The sequence below is a fragment of the Neoarius graeffei genome, chromosome 24 (assembly GCF_027579695.1).
Source record: "Neoarius graeffei isolate fNeoGra1 chromosome 24, fNeoGra1.pri, whole genome shotgun sequence".
Classification (NCBI taxonomy): domain Eukaryota; kingdom Metazoa; phylum Chordata; class Actinopteri; order Siluriformes; family Ariidae; genus Neoarius; species Neoarius graeffei.
This window is the reverse complement of record NC_083592.1, coordinates 2091614-2108661: the sequence shown is the minus strand read 5'-3', so window position 1 is coordinate 2108661 and position 17048 is coordinate 2091614. Positions and strand designations below refer to the sequence as shown.

Genomic DNA, 17048 nt, shown 5'->3' with positions numbered 1-17048 from the left:
GGGATGTGCAGAGATGTCCCGAAGTTCTGCGGAGTTTCACAGAAGTTCGTGGGTCGCTTCCGTGAGAGCGCAGAGGTTTCCTTGGTCTGAACTTCGTCGTTCATGAGGAAAAGTCTCTGATCAATAATGTGCACAGCGCTTAAGTCAGAAGGAATCTGGTCGCTTCTAACTTTTAATTAACCGCTTGGGCGGCAGTCGTAACGTTACTTATAATACAAATAAAAACTGGTTGGAACTCAGTATGAGTGAGACGGCGCAACTTAAGTAGTTTACCGTGGCCAGTGGTATACGAAAGCGCGCTGAGTTTTCTTTTTCTTGAAAGGCAGACGTCTCGATCTCAGATGTTCTGATGAGCAGGTGTCTCTTTATGTCTGGACGGCACGGAGTCCACAACGAGAGAGAGAGAACGGAAGTTGACTGAGTCACTTATGGCTTTGGGGGGGGGGATGTGACGTAGGTAATCCCGCCCAGGCGTGACGTAGGTCATCGCGGAAGTTAGTTGATGGAATTTGTAGTTCTAGGCGGGACTGTGGCGGTACCTACAATATGTTCTGTGTATTTTATTGATTGTCATTAGTGGAAATGTGACCCTCATATCTCAGCTCTGGAGTGAGAGATTCAGACCAAACTTACACTCCTGCCTACCTCAGTAACCAACTCTGAGAATATAGAAGAGATCAGAGAGAATCTAAATGTTCACCCTGTGGAGTCCCGACACACACTGGAGTGTACTTTGTTTTGTCCCGTCACACTCCAGAGCTGAGCGCTGAGGCTCGGTTTCCTGTAAATCCCGCTGCATTGCATCGCAGGAACTCCAGCAGTGTGTGACCGCAGCGAGTGTATGAGGAGTGTGGGACTGTGCTGAGTTTGTGATTATAACATGAATATGAAGACTGAAGGTCTAAATTTTCACCCATAAATTCTCCAAAGGGTTTTGTGTATTTTGAGGCCAAAAATTCATCTTCACTCAGATTTTCCCCAAACTGGATGAGTGGAGTCGAGTCACACACAGGAGCACTGATCAGTGTGTGATTATTTAAGTGCATGATTACAGTGGAACACAGGTGTGTGTAGGACAGTGTGTGTGTAGATGATATTCAGTACCTGGTGTGTTTGTGTGTAGGACACGCTTCCTGTGGATTTCTCCTTTAACGATCTTGCTGATGTGAAGTTCCAGTACTACGACGCTGCTCTGTTGGAGGCAGTGAAGCTCGGCACTCCACAAGTTTGCAGTTTCTTCAGACTGCTTGCTCTGTGCCACACCGTCATGCCTGATGAGACCAACAATGGTAAGTGCGTGTGTGAGAGAGACAGAGAGACTGTTGATTAAGCAAAACTCCGGAGAATTTAAGGGGTGGGGATAAAAGACCACCATAAACCCATTAACGTGCTCTGTGTTCGCGAGCCACTGAATACAACCTCAGCTCAAATTTCTGAATGACAATTACCCCTTTTCCACCAAATCAGTTCCAGGGCTGGTTCGGGGCCAGTGCTGGTTCTGGTTCACAACTTGTTCAACTTGCGAGCCATCTGAGAACCAGTTTGCTTTTCCATAGCTCGCGGGGCTAAGCGGAGCCACGTCATTACGTCGCTGTATATGTCAGTTACGTCGCTGTATACGGAAGTTACAGCGCTACGTTTGCATAAACCTTGGCGTGAATATCAAAGCAAAAACAACATGGAAGAAGCAGCAGCGGCAACAACAACAACAATAATAAATGACTTCGCGTTTGTACAGCTGCTGCTTCTCGTCGCTTAAAAATGGCGATCTTTCGCGGTCTTGTTATTGTTGTCAGTCTTAACAACTCCGCCCCCCCGCTGACGTAAGCGGTTCTTTCCTCTGGCCCAGCAGAGAGTTGGTGCTAGCCTGGAACCGGTTTTTCTGGCCCCAGAGCCAGTTCTTTGTCAGTGGAAACAGAAAACCCGGTTCCAAACTAAGCACTGGCCCCGAACCAGCCCTGGAACTGCTTTGGTGGAAAAGGGGCAAATGAAATCTAAATCTTTTACAAATCAGATTGATGAATGTTGTATTGATCACTGCTTTTATTAGAAACAACGTTTTCTACTGTAGCATTTGAGACACAGCCACTGTAAGCTGACCCCATTAAAGAGATTTTACAAATACATTACCCTTTGTGTGCGTGCGTGTGTGTGTGTGTGTGTGTGTGTGTGTGTGTGTGTGTGTGTGTAGAGTTGGTGTATCAGGCTCAGTCTCCAGACGAGGGCGCCCTGGTGACGGCGGCACGTAATTTTGGCTTTGTATTTCGTTCGCGCTCTCCGGAGTCGCTGTGTGTGGTGGAGATGGGTGAACCACGCTGCTACGAGCTGCTCGCTATCCTCGACTTCAACAACGTCCGCAAGAGGATGTCTGTCATCGGTACGACCATGACGTGTGTGTGAGTGTGTGTTAATTTCACTTAGACACACAGGAAGTGTCTGACAGTATAATCTCTGTGCCAGTGCGGAGTCCAGAGGGACGGCTCTCACTCTACTGTAAAGGAGCAGACACCATCGTTTATGAGCGACTGCATACGTCCTGCAGCAAACTGATGGAGGTCACCACAGAACACCTGAACGTAGGTCTCTCTCACACACACACACACACACACACACACACACATGTATGTAGTATGTATACATGTTCAACTGTGAGAATGTGTGTAGTGTGTAGAGTACAGCAGGACTCAGATCTCATGGAACTCAATAGAAACATTGCAGGCAGTCAGATATGAAGTTTGTGCTACTGAGGACCAAATGTCCCCACAAGATAGTAAACTCTGAAAATTTCAAACTTGTGGGACATTTGGATGGTCCCCACAAGGAAATTGCTGCTGTTGTGGGTTTAAAAAAAAAAGATTCAAAAAGTTTCCTTTTCATTCCTGAGGTTGGGGTTGGGGTTCAGGCGCAGCATTAATTAACTGCAATAATAATTGTCAATGGAAGGTCCTCACAAGGATAGTGAGACAAACGTGTATGTGTGTGTGTGTGTGTGTGTGTGTAGGAATTTGCCGGAGAGGGTCTGCGCACACTGGTCTTGGCCTATAAGGATTTGGATGAGCAGTATTTCTCTGAGTGGAAACAGCGCCACCATGAGGCGAGCACAGCACTGGAGCAACAGGAAGAAAAACTCAATGAACTGTATGAGGAGATCGAAAGAGACCTGCAGGTACACACACACACACACACACACAAACACACACACACACACACACACGTACAGTTAAAGAAGCCAGAGGTTCCCAAACTAAGGGTCGTGACCCCACACGGATCTCCTCTTCTGTTTCATTGTTATTTTACTAATGAATATGAGAAATATCGGAGACGGCGTGTGCTTATAATGTGAAATGGTGCTGGGAATCACATTCAGACGAACCGCATTTAAATGAATGTCTTTTTCACTGTCCTGACACACTGCACTAGTGTCATTCGCCATAAAAGAAGGACAGATTTCCCTGACCATCAGCTTTCGCTAAACAAACGTGTCGTGTCTCACAGAAACACAGTGAGTGTGAATAATAATGCTGCTCCCACGCACACAAAATCATGTGTTAAATATAAAGCAGGCTGCTTCACATCCCCTGGCGTGGATTACTGTCCGATAACACACTTCCCACTACACTAGTCAAGTCAGTGCAAGGAATATTCTATTGTTTTACACATACAGTACACATCTCACTGTTACAGTAGTCCAGGAGGATAAATCTTGACTTACAGACATGGAGGGTGGTGAAGGCTTCATAATGACCATGTTGGGTCTTCTGCCCAAAAAGTTTGGGAATCCCTGCAGTAAGCTGTGTGTTAATGGTTTGTTAGTTAATCGGAGCCACAGCGATAGAGGACAAGCTCCAGGATGGTGTGGCACAGACCATCGAGCAGCTGGCGAAGGCTGACATCAAGATCTGGGTGCTGACAGGAGATAAACAAGGTAATTAATTCTATAACCTGAATTCGCTTCAGTCATTTAGCAGATCAGCCGCATTATAGACACTTACACTCTCAGTGGGTACAGCAGGTAGCATCTAGTGTACTCAAGGACACATTCGTTAACGTTGTTTCTCCTGATTTTATACAGAAACTGCAGAGAACATTGGCTACTCCTGTAACCTGCTGCGAGAGGAGATGACCGATGTCTTCATCGTCTCTGCAAACTCACATGAGGAAGTGAGGAAGGAACTCAGGTAATAATAGCTTTACTTCAGTTAAACATCGTATCTACTCATCAATCTGTCTCATGACGTTTTTGAGAATTTCCATAAATGTGTTAAGTCTCTGACTCTGACTTCAGCAGTGATGTCATCAGCCTCAGGGTGGGGCTCTGAGATGACTGACAGGACACATGTCCATGAGAGATTGTTGCTGTTCTGTTCATTTCCTCATGCAAACTACTGAAATGAGATTTTGACAGATTCTGTTCATCAGTGCAGTTAGGCTGTGATATCCCCGAAGCGATATTCATTTAGGATATTCAGAGTGAGTGGTGACTGCCCCCTGGTGGACATTGCAGGCATGTCAGCATTCATCACAGACTCTTCGGTGGTGTGCACAGCGTGTTGGAGTTTCTAACTGTAGACTCTTTGTGTGTTCTCTGTCTTGTCCTATCAGAGAAGCTCGGATGAAGATGCGTCCAGAATCAGGTGAAGATGCATCTTTCATCTCAGATAGCATTCTGGGTAATGAGCCTAAAGTGGTGCATGACGAGTTTGTTAGTGGCGATTACGGCCTGGTCATCAACGGCCATAGCCTGGTGAGACACACGTACACATTTTATAATATAATAGTTTAATGAACACTGCAACATCCACCTATAGAGTGTAAACTGTGTGTGTGTGTGTACGTGTGTAGGCGTACGCTCTGGAGCACAGTATGGAGCTGGAGTTCCTGCGTACGGCGTGTATGTGTAAGACGGTGATCTGCTGTCGGGTCACTCCTCTTCAGAAAGCTCAGGTGGTGGAGCTCGTTAAGAAATACAAGCAGGCCGTCACTCTGGCTATCGGAGACGGCGCTAATGACGTCAGCATGATTAAGGGTCAGTCCGGTGCTCACTTCAGCATTTCCTCCCCGTGGCATCGTTTCCACACATTTTAAAAGAGAATCGTAAAGCTGGAAATGATTACCTACCTTTACCTTTGAACCTGAGTGTGTAAATGTGCTATAATCACTGCAAATTAATAAAACTGTATGATTAAACATATGATTCTGACTAACACTAAATGACAGCTCACCCATGGATATGAAGATCCATGAATTGACAAAAATACTGGGTGAAATAGACTTTCATCATGTTATCTATTTTTAGACCAAGTGTGTTGTGTTGTACAGAATATATACATGTTATTTACCAGCTTAAGGTCGGTCTGTATCGTGAAATACTGTGACCGAGGTCTTGAAAGTACTGAGCGAGGCCCTCTGGGCCGAGGTCAGTATTCAAGGCCGAGGTCACGGTATTTCACCATACAGACCGACCTTAAGCTGGTAAATAATATTTTTTTTCTTTACCAAATTCTAACAGAAAACGAGCGCGCCCAAAAGGGAAAACCGAGCCGAGCCGCCATTTTGAATCCTCATTCACGGCTGTAATGCAAATGGCTTCCTCCTCGGTATACAAGTGCACTTCCATGGGAGGAAAAAACTACATTTTGCCGCCTATGTAGTCCCCTATTTATACAAAATTGAGTCATTCAGGATTCAGCCATGTTTTTGCTCGGCGTTAGCAACAGTCACAGGTTTTTAGCTTTCTCCTGAAATGTTTTCTTTTATTTCTTCTTCCCCAGGGGAGTAAAACTCGCTTTCGCTGTGAACACTGTCGTTATCGCTATCCATGCTGTAAAATTAATGCAATTCTCCTGAGAAATGTGAAAATAAATGTTGACAAAAATGTCTACGATGTTTGTTGTTGTTGTGAATGAGTGAGTCGCCAGAGGTCCGTAACCGGGCTCTGTATCGTAGGGTACGGACCCGCTCGCCAGCCAATCGGAGCGCGGGATTTGATGGAAACTGGACTGCAAAAAAAAAATTTATTTAATTCTTCTCTGACCTTTCGTACTCTCTCTCTCTCTCTCTCTCTCTCTCCACAGCGGCTCATATCGGTGTGGGGATCAGTGGGCAGGAGGGCATGCAGGCTGTTCTCTCTAGCGATTTCTCCTTTGCCCAGTTCCGTTACCTGCAGCGCCTCCTGCTGGTGCATGGTCGCTGGTCGTACCTGCGCATGTGCAAGTTCCTCAGCTACTTCTTTTACAAGAACTTCACCTTCACCTTCGTGCACTTCTGGTACGCCTTCTTCTGTGGGTTCTCTGCCCAGGTGAGTGTGTTAGCATGAGCGTGTGACTCTGGAGAAAGAGAGATAGTGAGCAGTAGATAGAGAGATGGAAATCATTCTCTAATTAAAGACTTTACTGCTGATCATAACTGAAATAAACACTTTTAAAGACCACATGACATGGCTGAAGGTGTGTGTGTGTGTGTGTGTGTGTGTGTGTGTGTTGCTGCAGACGGTGTATGACCAAGCCTTCATCGCTCTCTATAACCTAATGTACACAGCACTCCCGGTTTTGGGCATGGGTCTTTTTGACCAGGTACCAGAACTATAACCAACTGCTAACAAGCACAGACTTGTTCCATATTCCATTCCCTAACTGTGTGTGTGTGTTCACGGTTCAGGATGTGAACGACAACTGGGGTCTGGAGTACCCTCAGCTTTACGGGCCGGGTCAACTGGGTGTGTATTTTAACAAGGGGATCTTTTTGAAGTGTGCCCTCCACAGCTGCTACAGCTCCCTGGTGCTGTTCTTTGTGCCCTACCTTGCCCTGTATACCACCGCTGACTACCAGTCCTTTGCCCTGCTCACGCAGACGTGCCTCATCATCACCGTGTGTGTTCAGGTGGGTAACACAGGGACGCACTGAGATTCCCTTCACCCTCTCGGAACTCAAGTCTGAAACCGCCTCATTGGGACATGACTTCCTGGGGAAACTTCAGGAATGATTGTGTGAGATGAAGATGAGTGTTAAAAATAGTGTTGCCCATCACAGGGTTTTATTGTGTTTGGGTGGTACTCTGTTCCTGTGATATATTACTGTGGGAATGTTGTAATGGTTGCTGTGATGATGTCAGGAGGAGGTCAGTACTGGTGAGTGTGAGGATCTGTAACACTCTTCCACTCCTCGTTCTTCCTCTGCAGTTGGGTTTGGATCTGTCGTACTGGACAGCGGTGAATCACCTGTTTGTGTGGGGGAGTTTGGGGATGTATTTCCTCGTCACCTTTGCGATGCAGAGTGACGGACTGCACCAACTCCGGCCGAGCTCCTTCACCTTCATCGGTGAGCACAGCCTGCAGCTAACTTTACAACTATACGCTCTCTATCCACAATATTACGGTTAGGTTTCATTTACTTTTGTGCTGATTAAAGTGTGTGTGTGTGTGTGTGTGTGTGTGATAGGCACTGCACGAAACACTCTGGATCGTCTCACCATCTGGTTCACGATCGTTCTGACGGTGGTATTGTGTGTGCTCCCAGTGCTCGTTCACCGCTTCCTGTACAGCCAACTCAGGCCCACTATCAATGACAAGGTAAACACACACACACACACACACACACACACACACACACACACACACACACACACACATCAGTGTTCAAATTACAGGTGTGTGTCCCCCTATAGCTTACTGTATAAGCACATTATGGCATGTTGGAGAAGCTACACAATGTAAAGACATCTCTATCTCACTAAACCTATTTAATAGTTATTCTCTGAAATCGAGTCGTACATGAGCTGATAGGCAACGAGGCGCGTAGCACCGAGGTGTCTATAATCCACGTACGATGAGATTGAGTGGAATAACTGTTTTATTCTATCCACATTCACTGGATTTTGAGAAACAGCATTTTTTTTTTGTAAATTCAATAAATAAAAACTTTGCACAAAATGTCTGACGAAATCATTTCTGCTGAGAATGTAAACAAACCAGTGAAATGACAGGAGCGATTTGTGAAAAATGCGATAATAATAATTCTTGAAAAATAAAAAAAAGATATGTTCTTACCATCAAATACTTTTATTCCATATTTTTGGGTTTTTTTCTTTTTTTGTATTTTTTGGGGTTTTGTTTTCGAGTAGAGTTTTTATTTCATCCTCAGTTGATTCAGTAACACACTCCGCCATCTTGTTTTTCTCTACTCATGGTATGTGAGCTGATATCCTAGTAGTAGAGTAGCCAATCAGAGTGCACGATTGCTCATATCCAGTGAATGTGGAGAGAAGAAAAACTCTTTTATAAAGAGAGTGTGAAGACAGTGACAGCGTAAACTTCTCTGAACATCAACATCTCCCTCAGACATGCTGGGATTTAACATGAAAAGAATCAGTAGCAATAAATGTAGCAACAAAGCTATACAACCCACTTCTTACACACACCATATATGGATGGAGGAAGAAGATAAAACAGGAAAAATAGGCTACTACTACTGATAATGCTACTAATAATAATCTGGCTTGTTGTGCAGGTGAGGTTTTTGGTGCACCAGATGAAGGTCCAGCCTCCTCCTCCTCGCCGTCGCACCAGGATCCGCCGCTCTAGCACTCGCCGCTCAAGCTACGCCTTCTCTCACACTCAGGGCTACGGCGACCTCGTCACCTCTAAACGGTTCCTACGCCGACAGGCCCCAGCCCGAGCCGCAGGATTCACGCCTACAGGCCGCACAGCCCGGTTCAGCCCGACCGGGAAACAGCAGAACTCTAAACAGGAGGCGGAACCTACACAGCTCCAGCTCTATCGGGTTGTAAAAGACTCTGCGTTCTAGAAAAGGTGATGGACATGGAGACCAAAAATTAGGAGTGGGTTCTAACACAGGAACATCAGGGACCCTAATGAGGCATGGGTTCTAGTGCAAAAAAAAACAAAAACATGGTTTAAAGTGGTTTGGTGTGAGTCCCAAAACCAGTATTTGGTGCTTGTTTCAGAAATTAGAAATGATGGTGGAGGTTCGAGAACCCTAATGAGCCATCCAATGCTCCACCTTTTCAGAATATTATGTAAGGGAAGGACTTAGTTCAAGAATCTATATTAGACATTAGTTCCAGAATCAAAACTGGGAGCAAAATAAGATGCAAGGTTTTGAAACTGCAGAAGTACAGTGCAGTCCAAAATTCCCCTTTTTAGGGGTGGGGCTTAAATGGCAAAAATGAGTTCGAGGAAGAAATTGAGAAGTGGACTGCATCGGGTTCAAAACCCAAAACTGATGGCAAAGTTCGAATAAAATTAGGAGCAGGTTCTAGATTCCAAATTTGGCAGAGGTTCTAATCCCAAAATCAGAAGTTGGTTTTAAAACCAATAATGGATCCAATAAATGACATCAGGTCTGACAAAGGAAAGAAAAGCAAGAGTTCTAGAGCCATGTTTAGGTGCAAAAAGACAAGCTGGTTCTAAAACAACAGTTGGCAGCAGAATCTGAAATCACTTCAGGATCTAGAATTAGAGTTATCACTGGGTTCTCGAGGCAACGTTAAACATTTAGTTTTACAGCATTTGTGAGACGAGAGCAGGGTTTTGGAGCAGTGTTTACATGGTCCTGCTGTTCTACAGAACACAAAAAGGATGCCCACACACACTAAAGAGAACCAGATGTTCGCTAAATGTACGAAAATGTATGGCAATGTTTAGGTGTAAATATAAAGTACTGATATATTAATATTTATGAAATATTTTACATTCCTTAATATTACTCTGTTCCACAATACTGCCTACATGTATGAATATGTATACAGTAATCCCCCCCAACACACACAGATTGTGGTACCAGGTTTCACACTTTCCTCAGAATCAAAATGGGAGTTAAAAAAAAAGCCACAAGACCATACATGTCCACACTTAGGAGCAGTGTTTCACTTCCTGGAGGGAACTTCAAGGGGAGAACAAAATGTCTCACCATGATTAGTCCATCCTGGACATGTCCCCAATCACACACCCTGTAGACCACATATCAGTGCGTTGTGAGTGTGTCCCAAACCACTGCAGGCACGGCACAGAGGTGCATTCTGTATCTGCGGCTCCGAATAACACTGCAGTGCATTGTGGGAGTTCATCAGCACAGCTGGACATGTGCTGGGGACACAGGGCATATTCAGGTTTCCAAAATACTGCACTATGTAGTGTGTAGGGTGCAGCTGGAAAGCACAGTTACACCAAAGACACATGACACCAAAGACTGGGATCACATGATACCAAAGTCTCGAGTCACATGACACCAAAGACTGGGATCACATGATACCAAAGTCTCCAGTCACATGACACCAAAGAGTGACATCAGGTTTGTTCGTTTTCCATTTTAACTTGAACTGTCGGTGACTGCAGAGCTGGAGTATAAAAAGAATGCCATCCATCAAGTCAGACACATTCTACTTCCTGTAGCATGAGTGGGCTGACAGCAGTGGCTGATCTCACAGCATTTGCCTTTTCTGTTACAAATTAACTCAGATTAACTCAAAATCCCTGACTGTTTATGGCAGCCATATGTAAAAAATGAGCTGCCAGAAGGAGATGATCAAATAAACTGCATCTCCTTTGTGTGAGATAACCATAGGAGTTCATCTGGAGGATCTGAAGTCCTTAGAATAAAAATAATAATAAAAAAAAACCCTCACCTCACTAACACACCTCATGCGTGTCAGTGAAGCCTTAAGCCAATTAGGGCAAAGTTCTGTCATCACAGAGGTGGTTCCAGTCGGCGCAGCCTGAAGAGAGCAACTACAGCGCCTGACCCAGGAAACCGTGGCCGCCGTGTTCCCACAAGGTTTTAATGCCCTGTGACACGGTGATGCTCCACAGTGCCGGCAAAAGCTGGACAAAACTCCAGCGTCCATCACGTTAAGTCAATGCTGTGCAGCGCCAGAATAAGTCCTACACACCTTTTACACAACACCAAAGATTAAAGGCACAAAACACCAAATACTTGAGTCACAGGAAACCAAAGACTGAAGTCACATGACATCACAGACCAGAGAATGGAGTTTTGTGTTTACAGACATAAAACAGGTGAATAAAATGCACGACTCCAGGAAAGCAGCATGTTTATTTCTGTGACCAGGAAGTGCCGTGTGTGTTCATATTACTAAAATACTATTTCTTAAATGAGGTCCATGATTACATACCACTAACCTTTTTAACACCAACACACCAAACTCCCAAACGTTGTGGGTTATTATTGAGGTTTCAGCCCTGTTACATTTCTACTTTTGTACATTCTGATGTTTTGTGTATTTTTGTTTTACGTTTGTGTTTAGATACAAGCCACTGTCACTGTTGATCAGAAATCTGTGGAACTGCAACTGTCCAGATGTTTCCCAATGTTGTTGTCTTGTGTCTCTGGGCGACTAAGACTCCATTCAGACTGCACCCTGAAACGACCCATATCCGATTTTTTTGCCCATATGCGACCTGTATCCGATTTGTTATTGACAATCTGAACGACACAGATCCGATTTTTTTCACATGCGACCCAGGCTGCTTGGATATGTGGTCCTAATTCCGATGCATATCTGTTATTTTCACATGCGACTGCAGTCTGACCGGACAGGTCGCATTCATGCGACCTACACGTCATCAACAAGAGACAAACATCACTATTCTGCGTTGGCTAATCCCGCCTCTTTGGTGGAAAACAACAACATTTGTACAGTTTTCAGAATTTAAATAGACTTTTATAGAATTGATCAAGCTAATGGTGGATTTGGTAGGGACCTGGATGTTGATCTGTTAGCCTGATTAAATAAAACAGTTTCTATAACTGATTTATAACTTAAACCATCCTGTATTACAAGATTATAAGATTGTTCTGGAAATTTCCAGTAATTTGACACCTTCGGTCTCATTAGTCTGCTGCCCACATTAATCAGATTATTGTGTGAGTTCCGCCGCCGCCACAAAAACCACATCGCCAGGTCTCGCCTCATCTCCATGCTTTACTTGCAAACTTGAAGAGTGCGCTTTTTTTTGTTTACGTATTACGTAGATGTGCTTATTACGTGTCAATTTGCGCATGCGGGACACTTTTGGGTCGTTTTCCGTTCATATTGGAGATCGCATACAAGTCTCATATAATTGGTAATGTGAACGGCCTAACAAAAAAATCGGATTTCACAACAAATCGGATATGGGTCGTTTCAGGTTGCAGTCTGAACGTAGTGCATGAGAGGAGCTCAGGTTAACTGTAATCAGTCCATCACAAACTAGATCATGTTACACCACAAAGCTTCCTTTTCAAACTCAATTAAAACTCACGTTTTAATTACACAGTATAACAGTTTAGCAACATTAGCTAAGCAAGTCAACTACCAAAACACAGCACCGCAATGTCGTTAGCTGGATGTAGGTTAGCAGGTTAGTTAACTTCAGGTAAACTGTTAAAACTTGTAGCCAGTCATTAAATTTGTGTGGTGATGTGATCAGCTTTTTGATTGGCTTGTCAAATTTCACTTAAGAGACACATATCCGTGAACAAACACCAAAATAACCTGAGATTAAGCTGTGGAGCAAACTAATTCCGAAACGTTTTCACTTTGGGTTCTGGTACTGGAAGCTAACATTAGCCAGTCAAATTAGCTGTGATCTCTAGCTAACTAAACACACTAAAACTGCAGGGAAGAGATATCACATGCCCTTAGGTAGCTAGTAAATGTCACAATATGTTTGGAAGTTATCCATAACCATGATACACACACACAGCAAACAATTTTTAAGTTGTTTTTATAAGTGAAACTTGTGGTTGATTGTTTCTGGGATTTTTTAAGTTATGTTTATAGTGTAACGTTCGTACCATGTGATTGCAGCATTGCACAAAGTTTCCATGATACCGACGTCTAATTCAGGATGCTGTGAACAAACCATTGATTACCACGTCACATTTCCAGAACATTACAGGAAAAAAGTTTAAATTCCTTCGAACCTGTTAAGTACAGAAATAAACACTCTGGTTTTAAGCAATATGTATATGGTATGCGTAAGGCAGGTTGCTTTAGCGCCCTGTAAAGTCTAGACTCAGTGCTGTGTCTGAGTGGGCGTGGTTAATTACAACCTGAAACTCCTCTGGTGTTACAGCAATCTTATTTAAAGATTCCAGCTGGAGCATAAAACATTCAACTGTGTTCCTGTACTTTCGAATTTAAAAAACATACAATCTTCATTCCTCCTCTCATTGTGGAGAGATTAAACTACCTGCTTGGATTACTTTCATTCTCTTTGTCTTTACGTTGATTTCGTGGTGTAATCTATTACTTCCCCTCTTGTTTTTAAAAGGTGAAATACCTGGGACTCAAAATATACAATGACTTAATGAGCAAAATTTTTATGCTTATATTTTTTACTACAGATATTTGTATAAATAAAAGCTTTTTATATCCAGAGGATGCGAGTCTGAATCTGTTTTCATATAAATATAATTACATATTGATTTAGAACACTATTTGTTTCATACCACAACCACATTTCCAAAAAAGTTGGGATGCTGTAAAATTTAAATAAAAACAGAATGTGAAGGTTTGCAAATCATGGAAACCTGATATTTCTTTGAAAATAGTACAAAGACAACATATCAAACGTAGAAACTGAGAAGTTTTCTTGGTTTTTGAAAAAATATATACTCATTTTGAATTTAGTTCCAGTAATACATTTTTTAAAAAAGTTGAGACGGGGCAACAAAAGACTGAAAAAGTTGTGTAATGTTAAAAATCTAATTAGGTTAATTGTCAACAGGTCAGTAAGATGATTGGGTATAAAAAGAGCATCCCAGAGAGGCGGAGTCTCTCAGAAGTAAAGATGGGGAGGGGTTCACCGCTCTGTGAAAGACTGCGTGGGCAAACAGTGCAACAATTTAAGAATAACGTTCCTCAATGTAAAACTGCACAGAATTTGGGGATCATATCACCTGTGGTCCATAATATCATTAAAAGATTCAGAGAATCTGGAGAAATCTCTGTCTGCAAGAGACAAGGCTGAAAACTGACATTGGATGCCTGTGATCTTCAGGCCCTCAGGAGACACTGCATTAAAAGCAGACATGTGTCTGTAGTGGACATCACTGTATGGGCTCAGGAACACTTCAGAAAACCATCGTCTGTGAAAACACTTCATTACTGCATCCACAAACGCAAGTTAAAACCAGATATAAACAACATCCAGAAACCCCGCCCCCTTCTCTGGGCCCGAGCTCTTTTATGATGGACTGAGGCGAAGTGGAAAACTGTCCCGAGGTCTGACGAATCAAAAGTAGAAACTCTTTTTAGAAATCATGGACCCCACGTCCTCCAGGCGAAAGAGGAGAGGGACCATCTGGCTTGTTATCAGTGAGCAGCTCAAAAGCATTCAGCATCTGCGATGGTATGAGGGTGCATTAGTGCACATGACATGGGTAGCTTGTACATCTGGGAAGGCGTCATTAATGCTGAATGATACAAACATGTTTCAGAGCAACATGCTGCCATCCAGACAAAATCTTTTTCAGGGAAGGCCTTCCTTCTTTCAGCAAGAACACGCCAAACCGCTTTCTGCACATATTACAACTGCATGGCTCCGTAGGAAAAGAGTCTGGGTGTGAAACTGGCCTGCTGCAGTCCAGACCTGTCTCCCATTGAAAACATTTGGCGCATTATGAAGTGCAAAATACAACAAAGGAGACCCCGAACCATTAAGCAACTGAAATTGTATACCGGGCAGGAATGGGATGACATTTCTCTTTCAAAACTACAGCAATTGGTCTCCTCAGTTCCCAAACGCTTAGAGTGTTGTTAAAAGTAGAGGTGAGGAAACACAGTGGTAAACACGCCCCTGTCCCAACTTTTTTGAAACATGTTCCTGGTATCAAATAAAAAATAAAAAAAAAGATTTCTCAGTTTCAACATTTGATATGTTGTCTTTGTACTATTTTCAAGGAAATATGGGATTCCCATGATTTGCAAATCATTGCATTCTGTCTTTAATTTACATTTTTCACAGCATCCCAACTTTTTTGGAATTGGGGTTGTACATTAAGCAAGAGTTCTGTTAAAATGTTTATGAACTGGGGAACAGAATTATTGGATTGTGGAGGCATTCTGAAGTATTTTCTGATTAATACTGTGAGGCTGATTAGTTGGAAGAATGAAGTCAGCTGAATAAAATACCAGCAAGTTGCTCTGTTCATATAGTTGTTGTAAATAATGTCGGAGTCTCTCTTCCCTCCATCACGGACATTTACGCCACACGCTGCATCTGGAAAGCCACCAGCATCGTGGCCGACCCCTCACACAGTCTCTTCACCCTCCTGCTGTCTGGAAAAAGGTACCGAAGCATTCGGGCCTTCACAGCCAGACTCTGCAATGGTTTCTTCCCACATGCCATCAGACTCCTCAACTCTGAGGGACTGGGCTGATTCTCACAGACTGTTGAACACACCGCTCACACTGCGATCTTTTGCACAGTGGACAATAATGCACTACTGTCTTACCATGTTTACAGTGTCTCTTGCACACACAAAGTTTATATTTATTAATTCCCTTTCATATACTACCTCAATATGCACACTCAACTCTGCACCTTATGACTACGTTCAAACTGCACCCTGAAACGACCCATATCCGATTTTTTTGCCCATATGCGACCTGTATCCGATTTGTTATTGACAATCTGAACGACACAGATCCGATTTTTTTCACATGCGACCCAGGCCGCTTGGATATGCGGTCCTAATTCCGATGCATATCCGATATTTTCACATGCGACTGCAGTCTGACCGGACAGGTTGCATTCATGCGACCTACACGTCATTCTGCGTTGGCTAATCCCGCCTCTTTGGTGGAAAACAACAACATTTGTACAGTTTTCAGAATTTAAATAGACTTTTATAGAATTGATCAAGCTAATGGTGGATTTGGTAGGGGCCTGGATGTTGATCTGTTAGCCTGATTAAATAAAACAGTTTCTATAACTGATTTATAACTTAAACCATCCTGTATTACAAGATTATAAGATTGTTCTGGAAATTTCCAGTAATTTGACACCTTCGGTCTCATTAGTCTGCTGTTAATCAGATTATTGTGTGAGTTCCGCCGCCGCCGCCACAAAAACCACATCGCCAGGTCTCGCCTCATCTCCATGCTTTACTTGCAAACTTGAAGAGTGCGGTTTTTTTTGTTTACGTATTACGTAGATGTGCTTATTACGTGTCAATTTGCGCATGCGGGACACTTTTGGGTCGTTTTCCATTCATATTGGAGATCGCATACAAGTCTCATATAATTGGTAATGTGAACGGCCTAACAAAAAAATCGGATTTCACAACAAATCGGATATGGGTCGTTTCAGGTTGCAGTCTGAACGTAGTGTATGTTGCTTGTGTCTGCACTTTATATTGTTTGTGTCGTTTATTGTTGGTTGTGTCGTTTATTATCTGCAGCGTTGCACTTTATGGTGTTATAGGTAGACTTGTAGTTCTGTGATGTGTATTGTAGCACCATAGTCCTGGACAAGCGTAGTGTGGTTAAGTGTGTACTGCACCACCTGTATATGGTTGAAATGACAAATAAAAAGACCTTGACCTTGATGGACGGAATGACATTGAGGAAATACTGAAAGATGTGTGATATGAATAGCATAATGAGGCTTGACAACTCTGAACCACTCAGTCTGTCTCCATTTCTAAAGGACTCATTCAAGAGATTAAACTCTTCAAAACACCTTCTCGACTGCTCCTGAAGATCATGTGACCTGTTATTCATAGGAAACAAGCCAACCTGGTCTGATTATAAAAACAACTCACTGACACAAGGACAGTTTAAGGCTCTGTCCAAGTTCCCATAGCATGCAGACTACATGTGCAGGATATGGCACAAATATTGGCACCTCTAATGCTGCAATCCTACAGCAACTAATCACACAGAGCTCTGAAACAGCCTGACCTCCGACACGGAGAAGCGCAATGGAACGGTCATCCAGGCTGGAACGTGTTTAGACTGGGCTTCACAGGAATCATCATGGGACTCTGAGAGCACGGCGGGCTGCAGGATCAGACCTCAGGAC

The 17048-nt window shown here is 43.3% G+C and overlaps 1 protein-coding gene across 3 annotated transcripts in view; it reads left to right on the top strand.

Annotated features, from left to right (window-relative positions):
- atp8b5a (ATPase phospholipid transporting 8B5a) overlaps positions 1-9690 on the top strand; it is a 42638-nt gene extending 32948 nt beyond the window's left edge. For all 3 annotated transcript variants that reach the window (XM_060907716.1, XM_060907717.1, XM_060907715.1), the window contains 14 exons: positions 1124-1289; positions 2192-2377; positions 2461-2576; positions 3002-3166; positions 3814-3925; positions 4073-4178; positions 4603-4744; positions 4843-5026; positions 6075-6298; positions 6489-6572; positions 6658-6879; positions 7179-7317; positions 7438-7568; positions 8506-9690. In XM_060907716.1, coding sequence (XP_060763699.1) covers positions 1124-1289; positions 2192-2377; positions 2461-2576; positions 3002-3166; positions 3814-3925; positions 4073-4178; positions 4603-4744; positions 4843-5026; positions 6075-6298; positions 6489-6572; positions 6658-6879; positions 7179-7317; positions 7438-7568; positions 8506-8802 — 2274 coding nt within the window. In that variant the 3' untranslated portion in view covers positions 8803-9690. The remainder of the gene's footprint in view (positions 1-1123; positions 1290-2191; positions 2378-2460; positions 2577-3001; positions 3167-3813; positions 3926-4072; positions 4179-4602; positions 4745-4842; positions 5027-6074; positions 6299-6488; positions 6573-6657; positions 6880-7178; positions 7318-7437; positions 7569-8505) is intronic.
- Positions 9691-17048: the final 7358 nt, after the last annotated feature.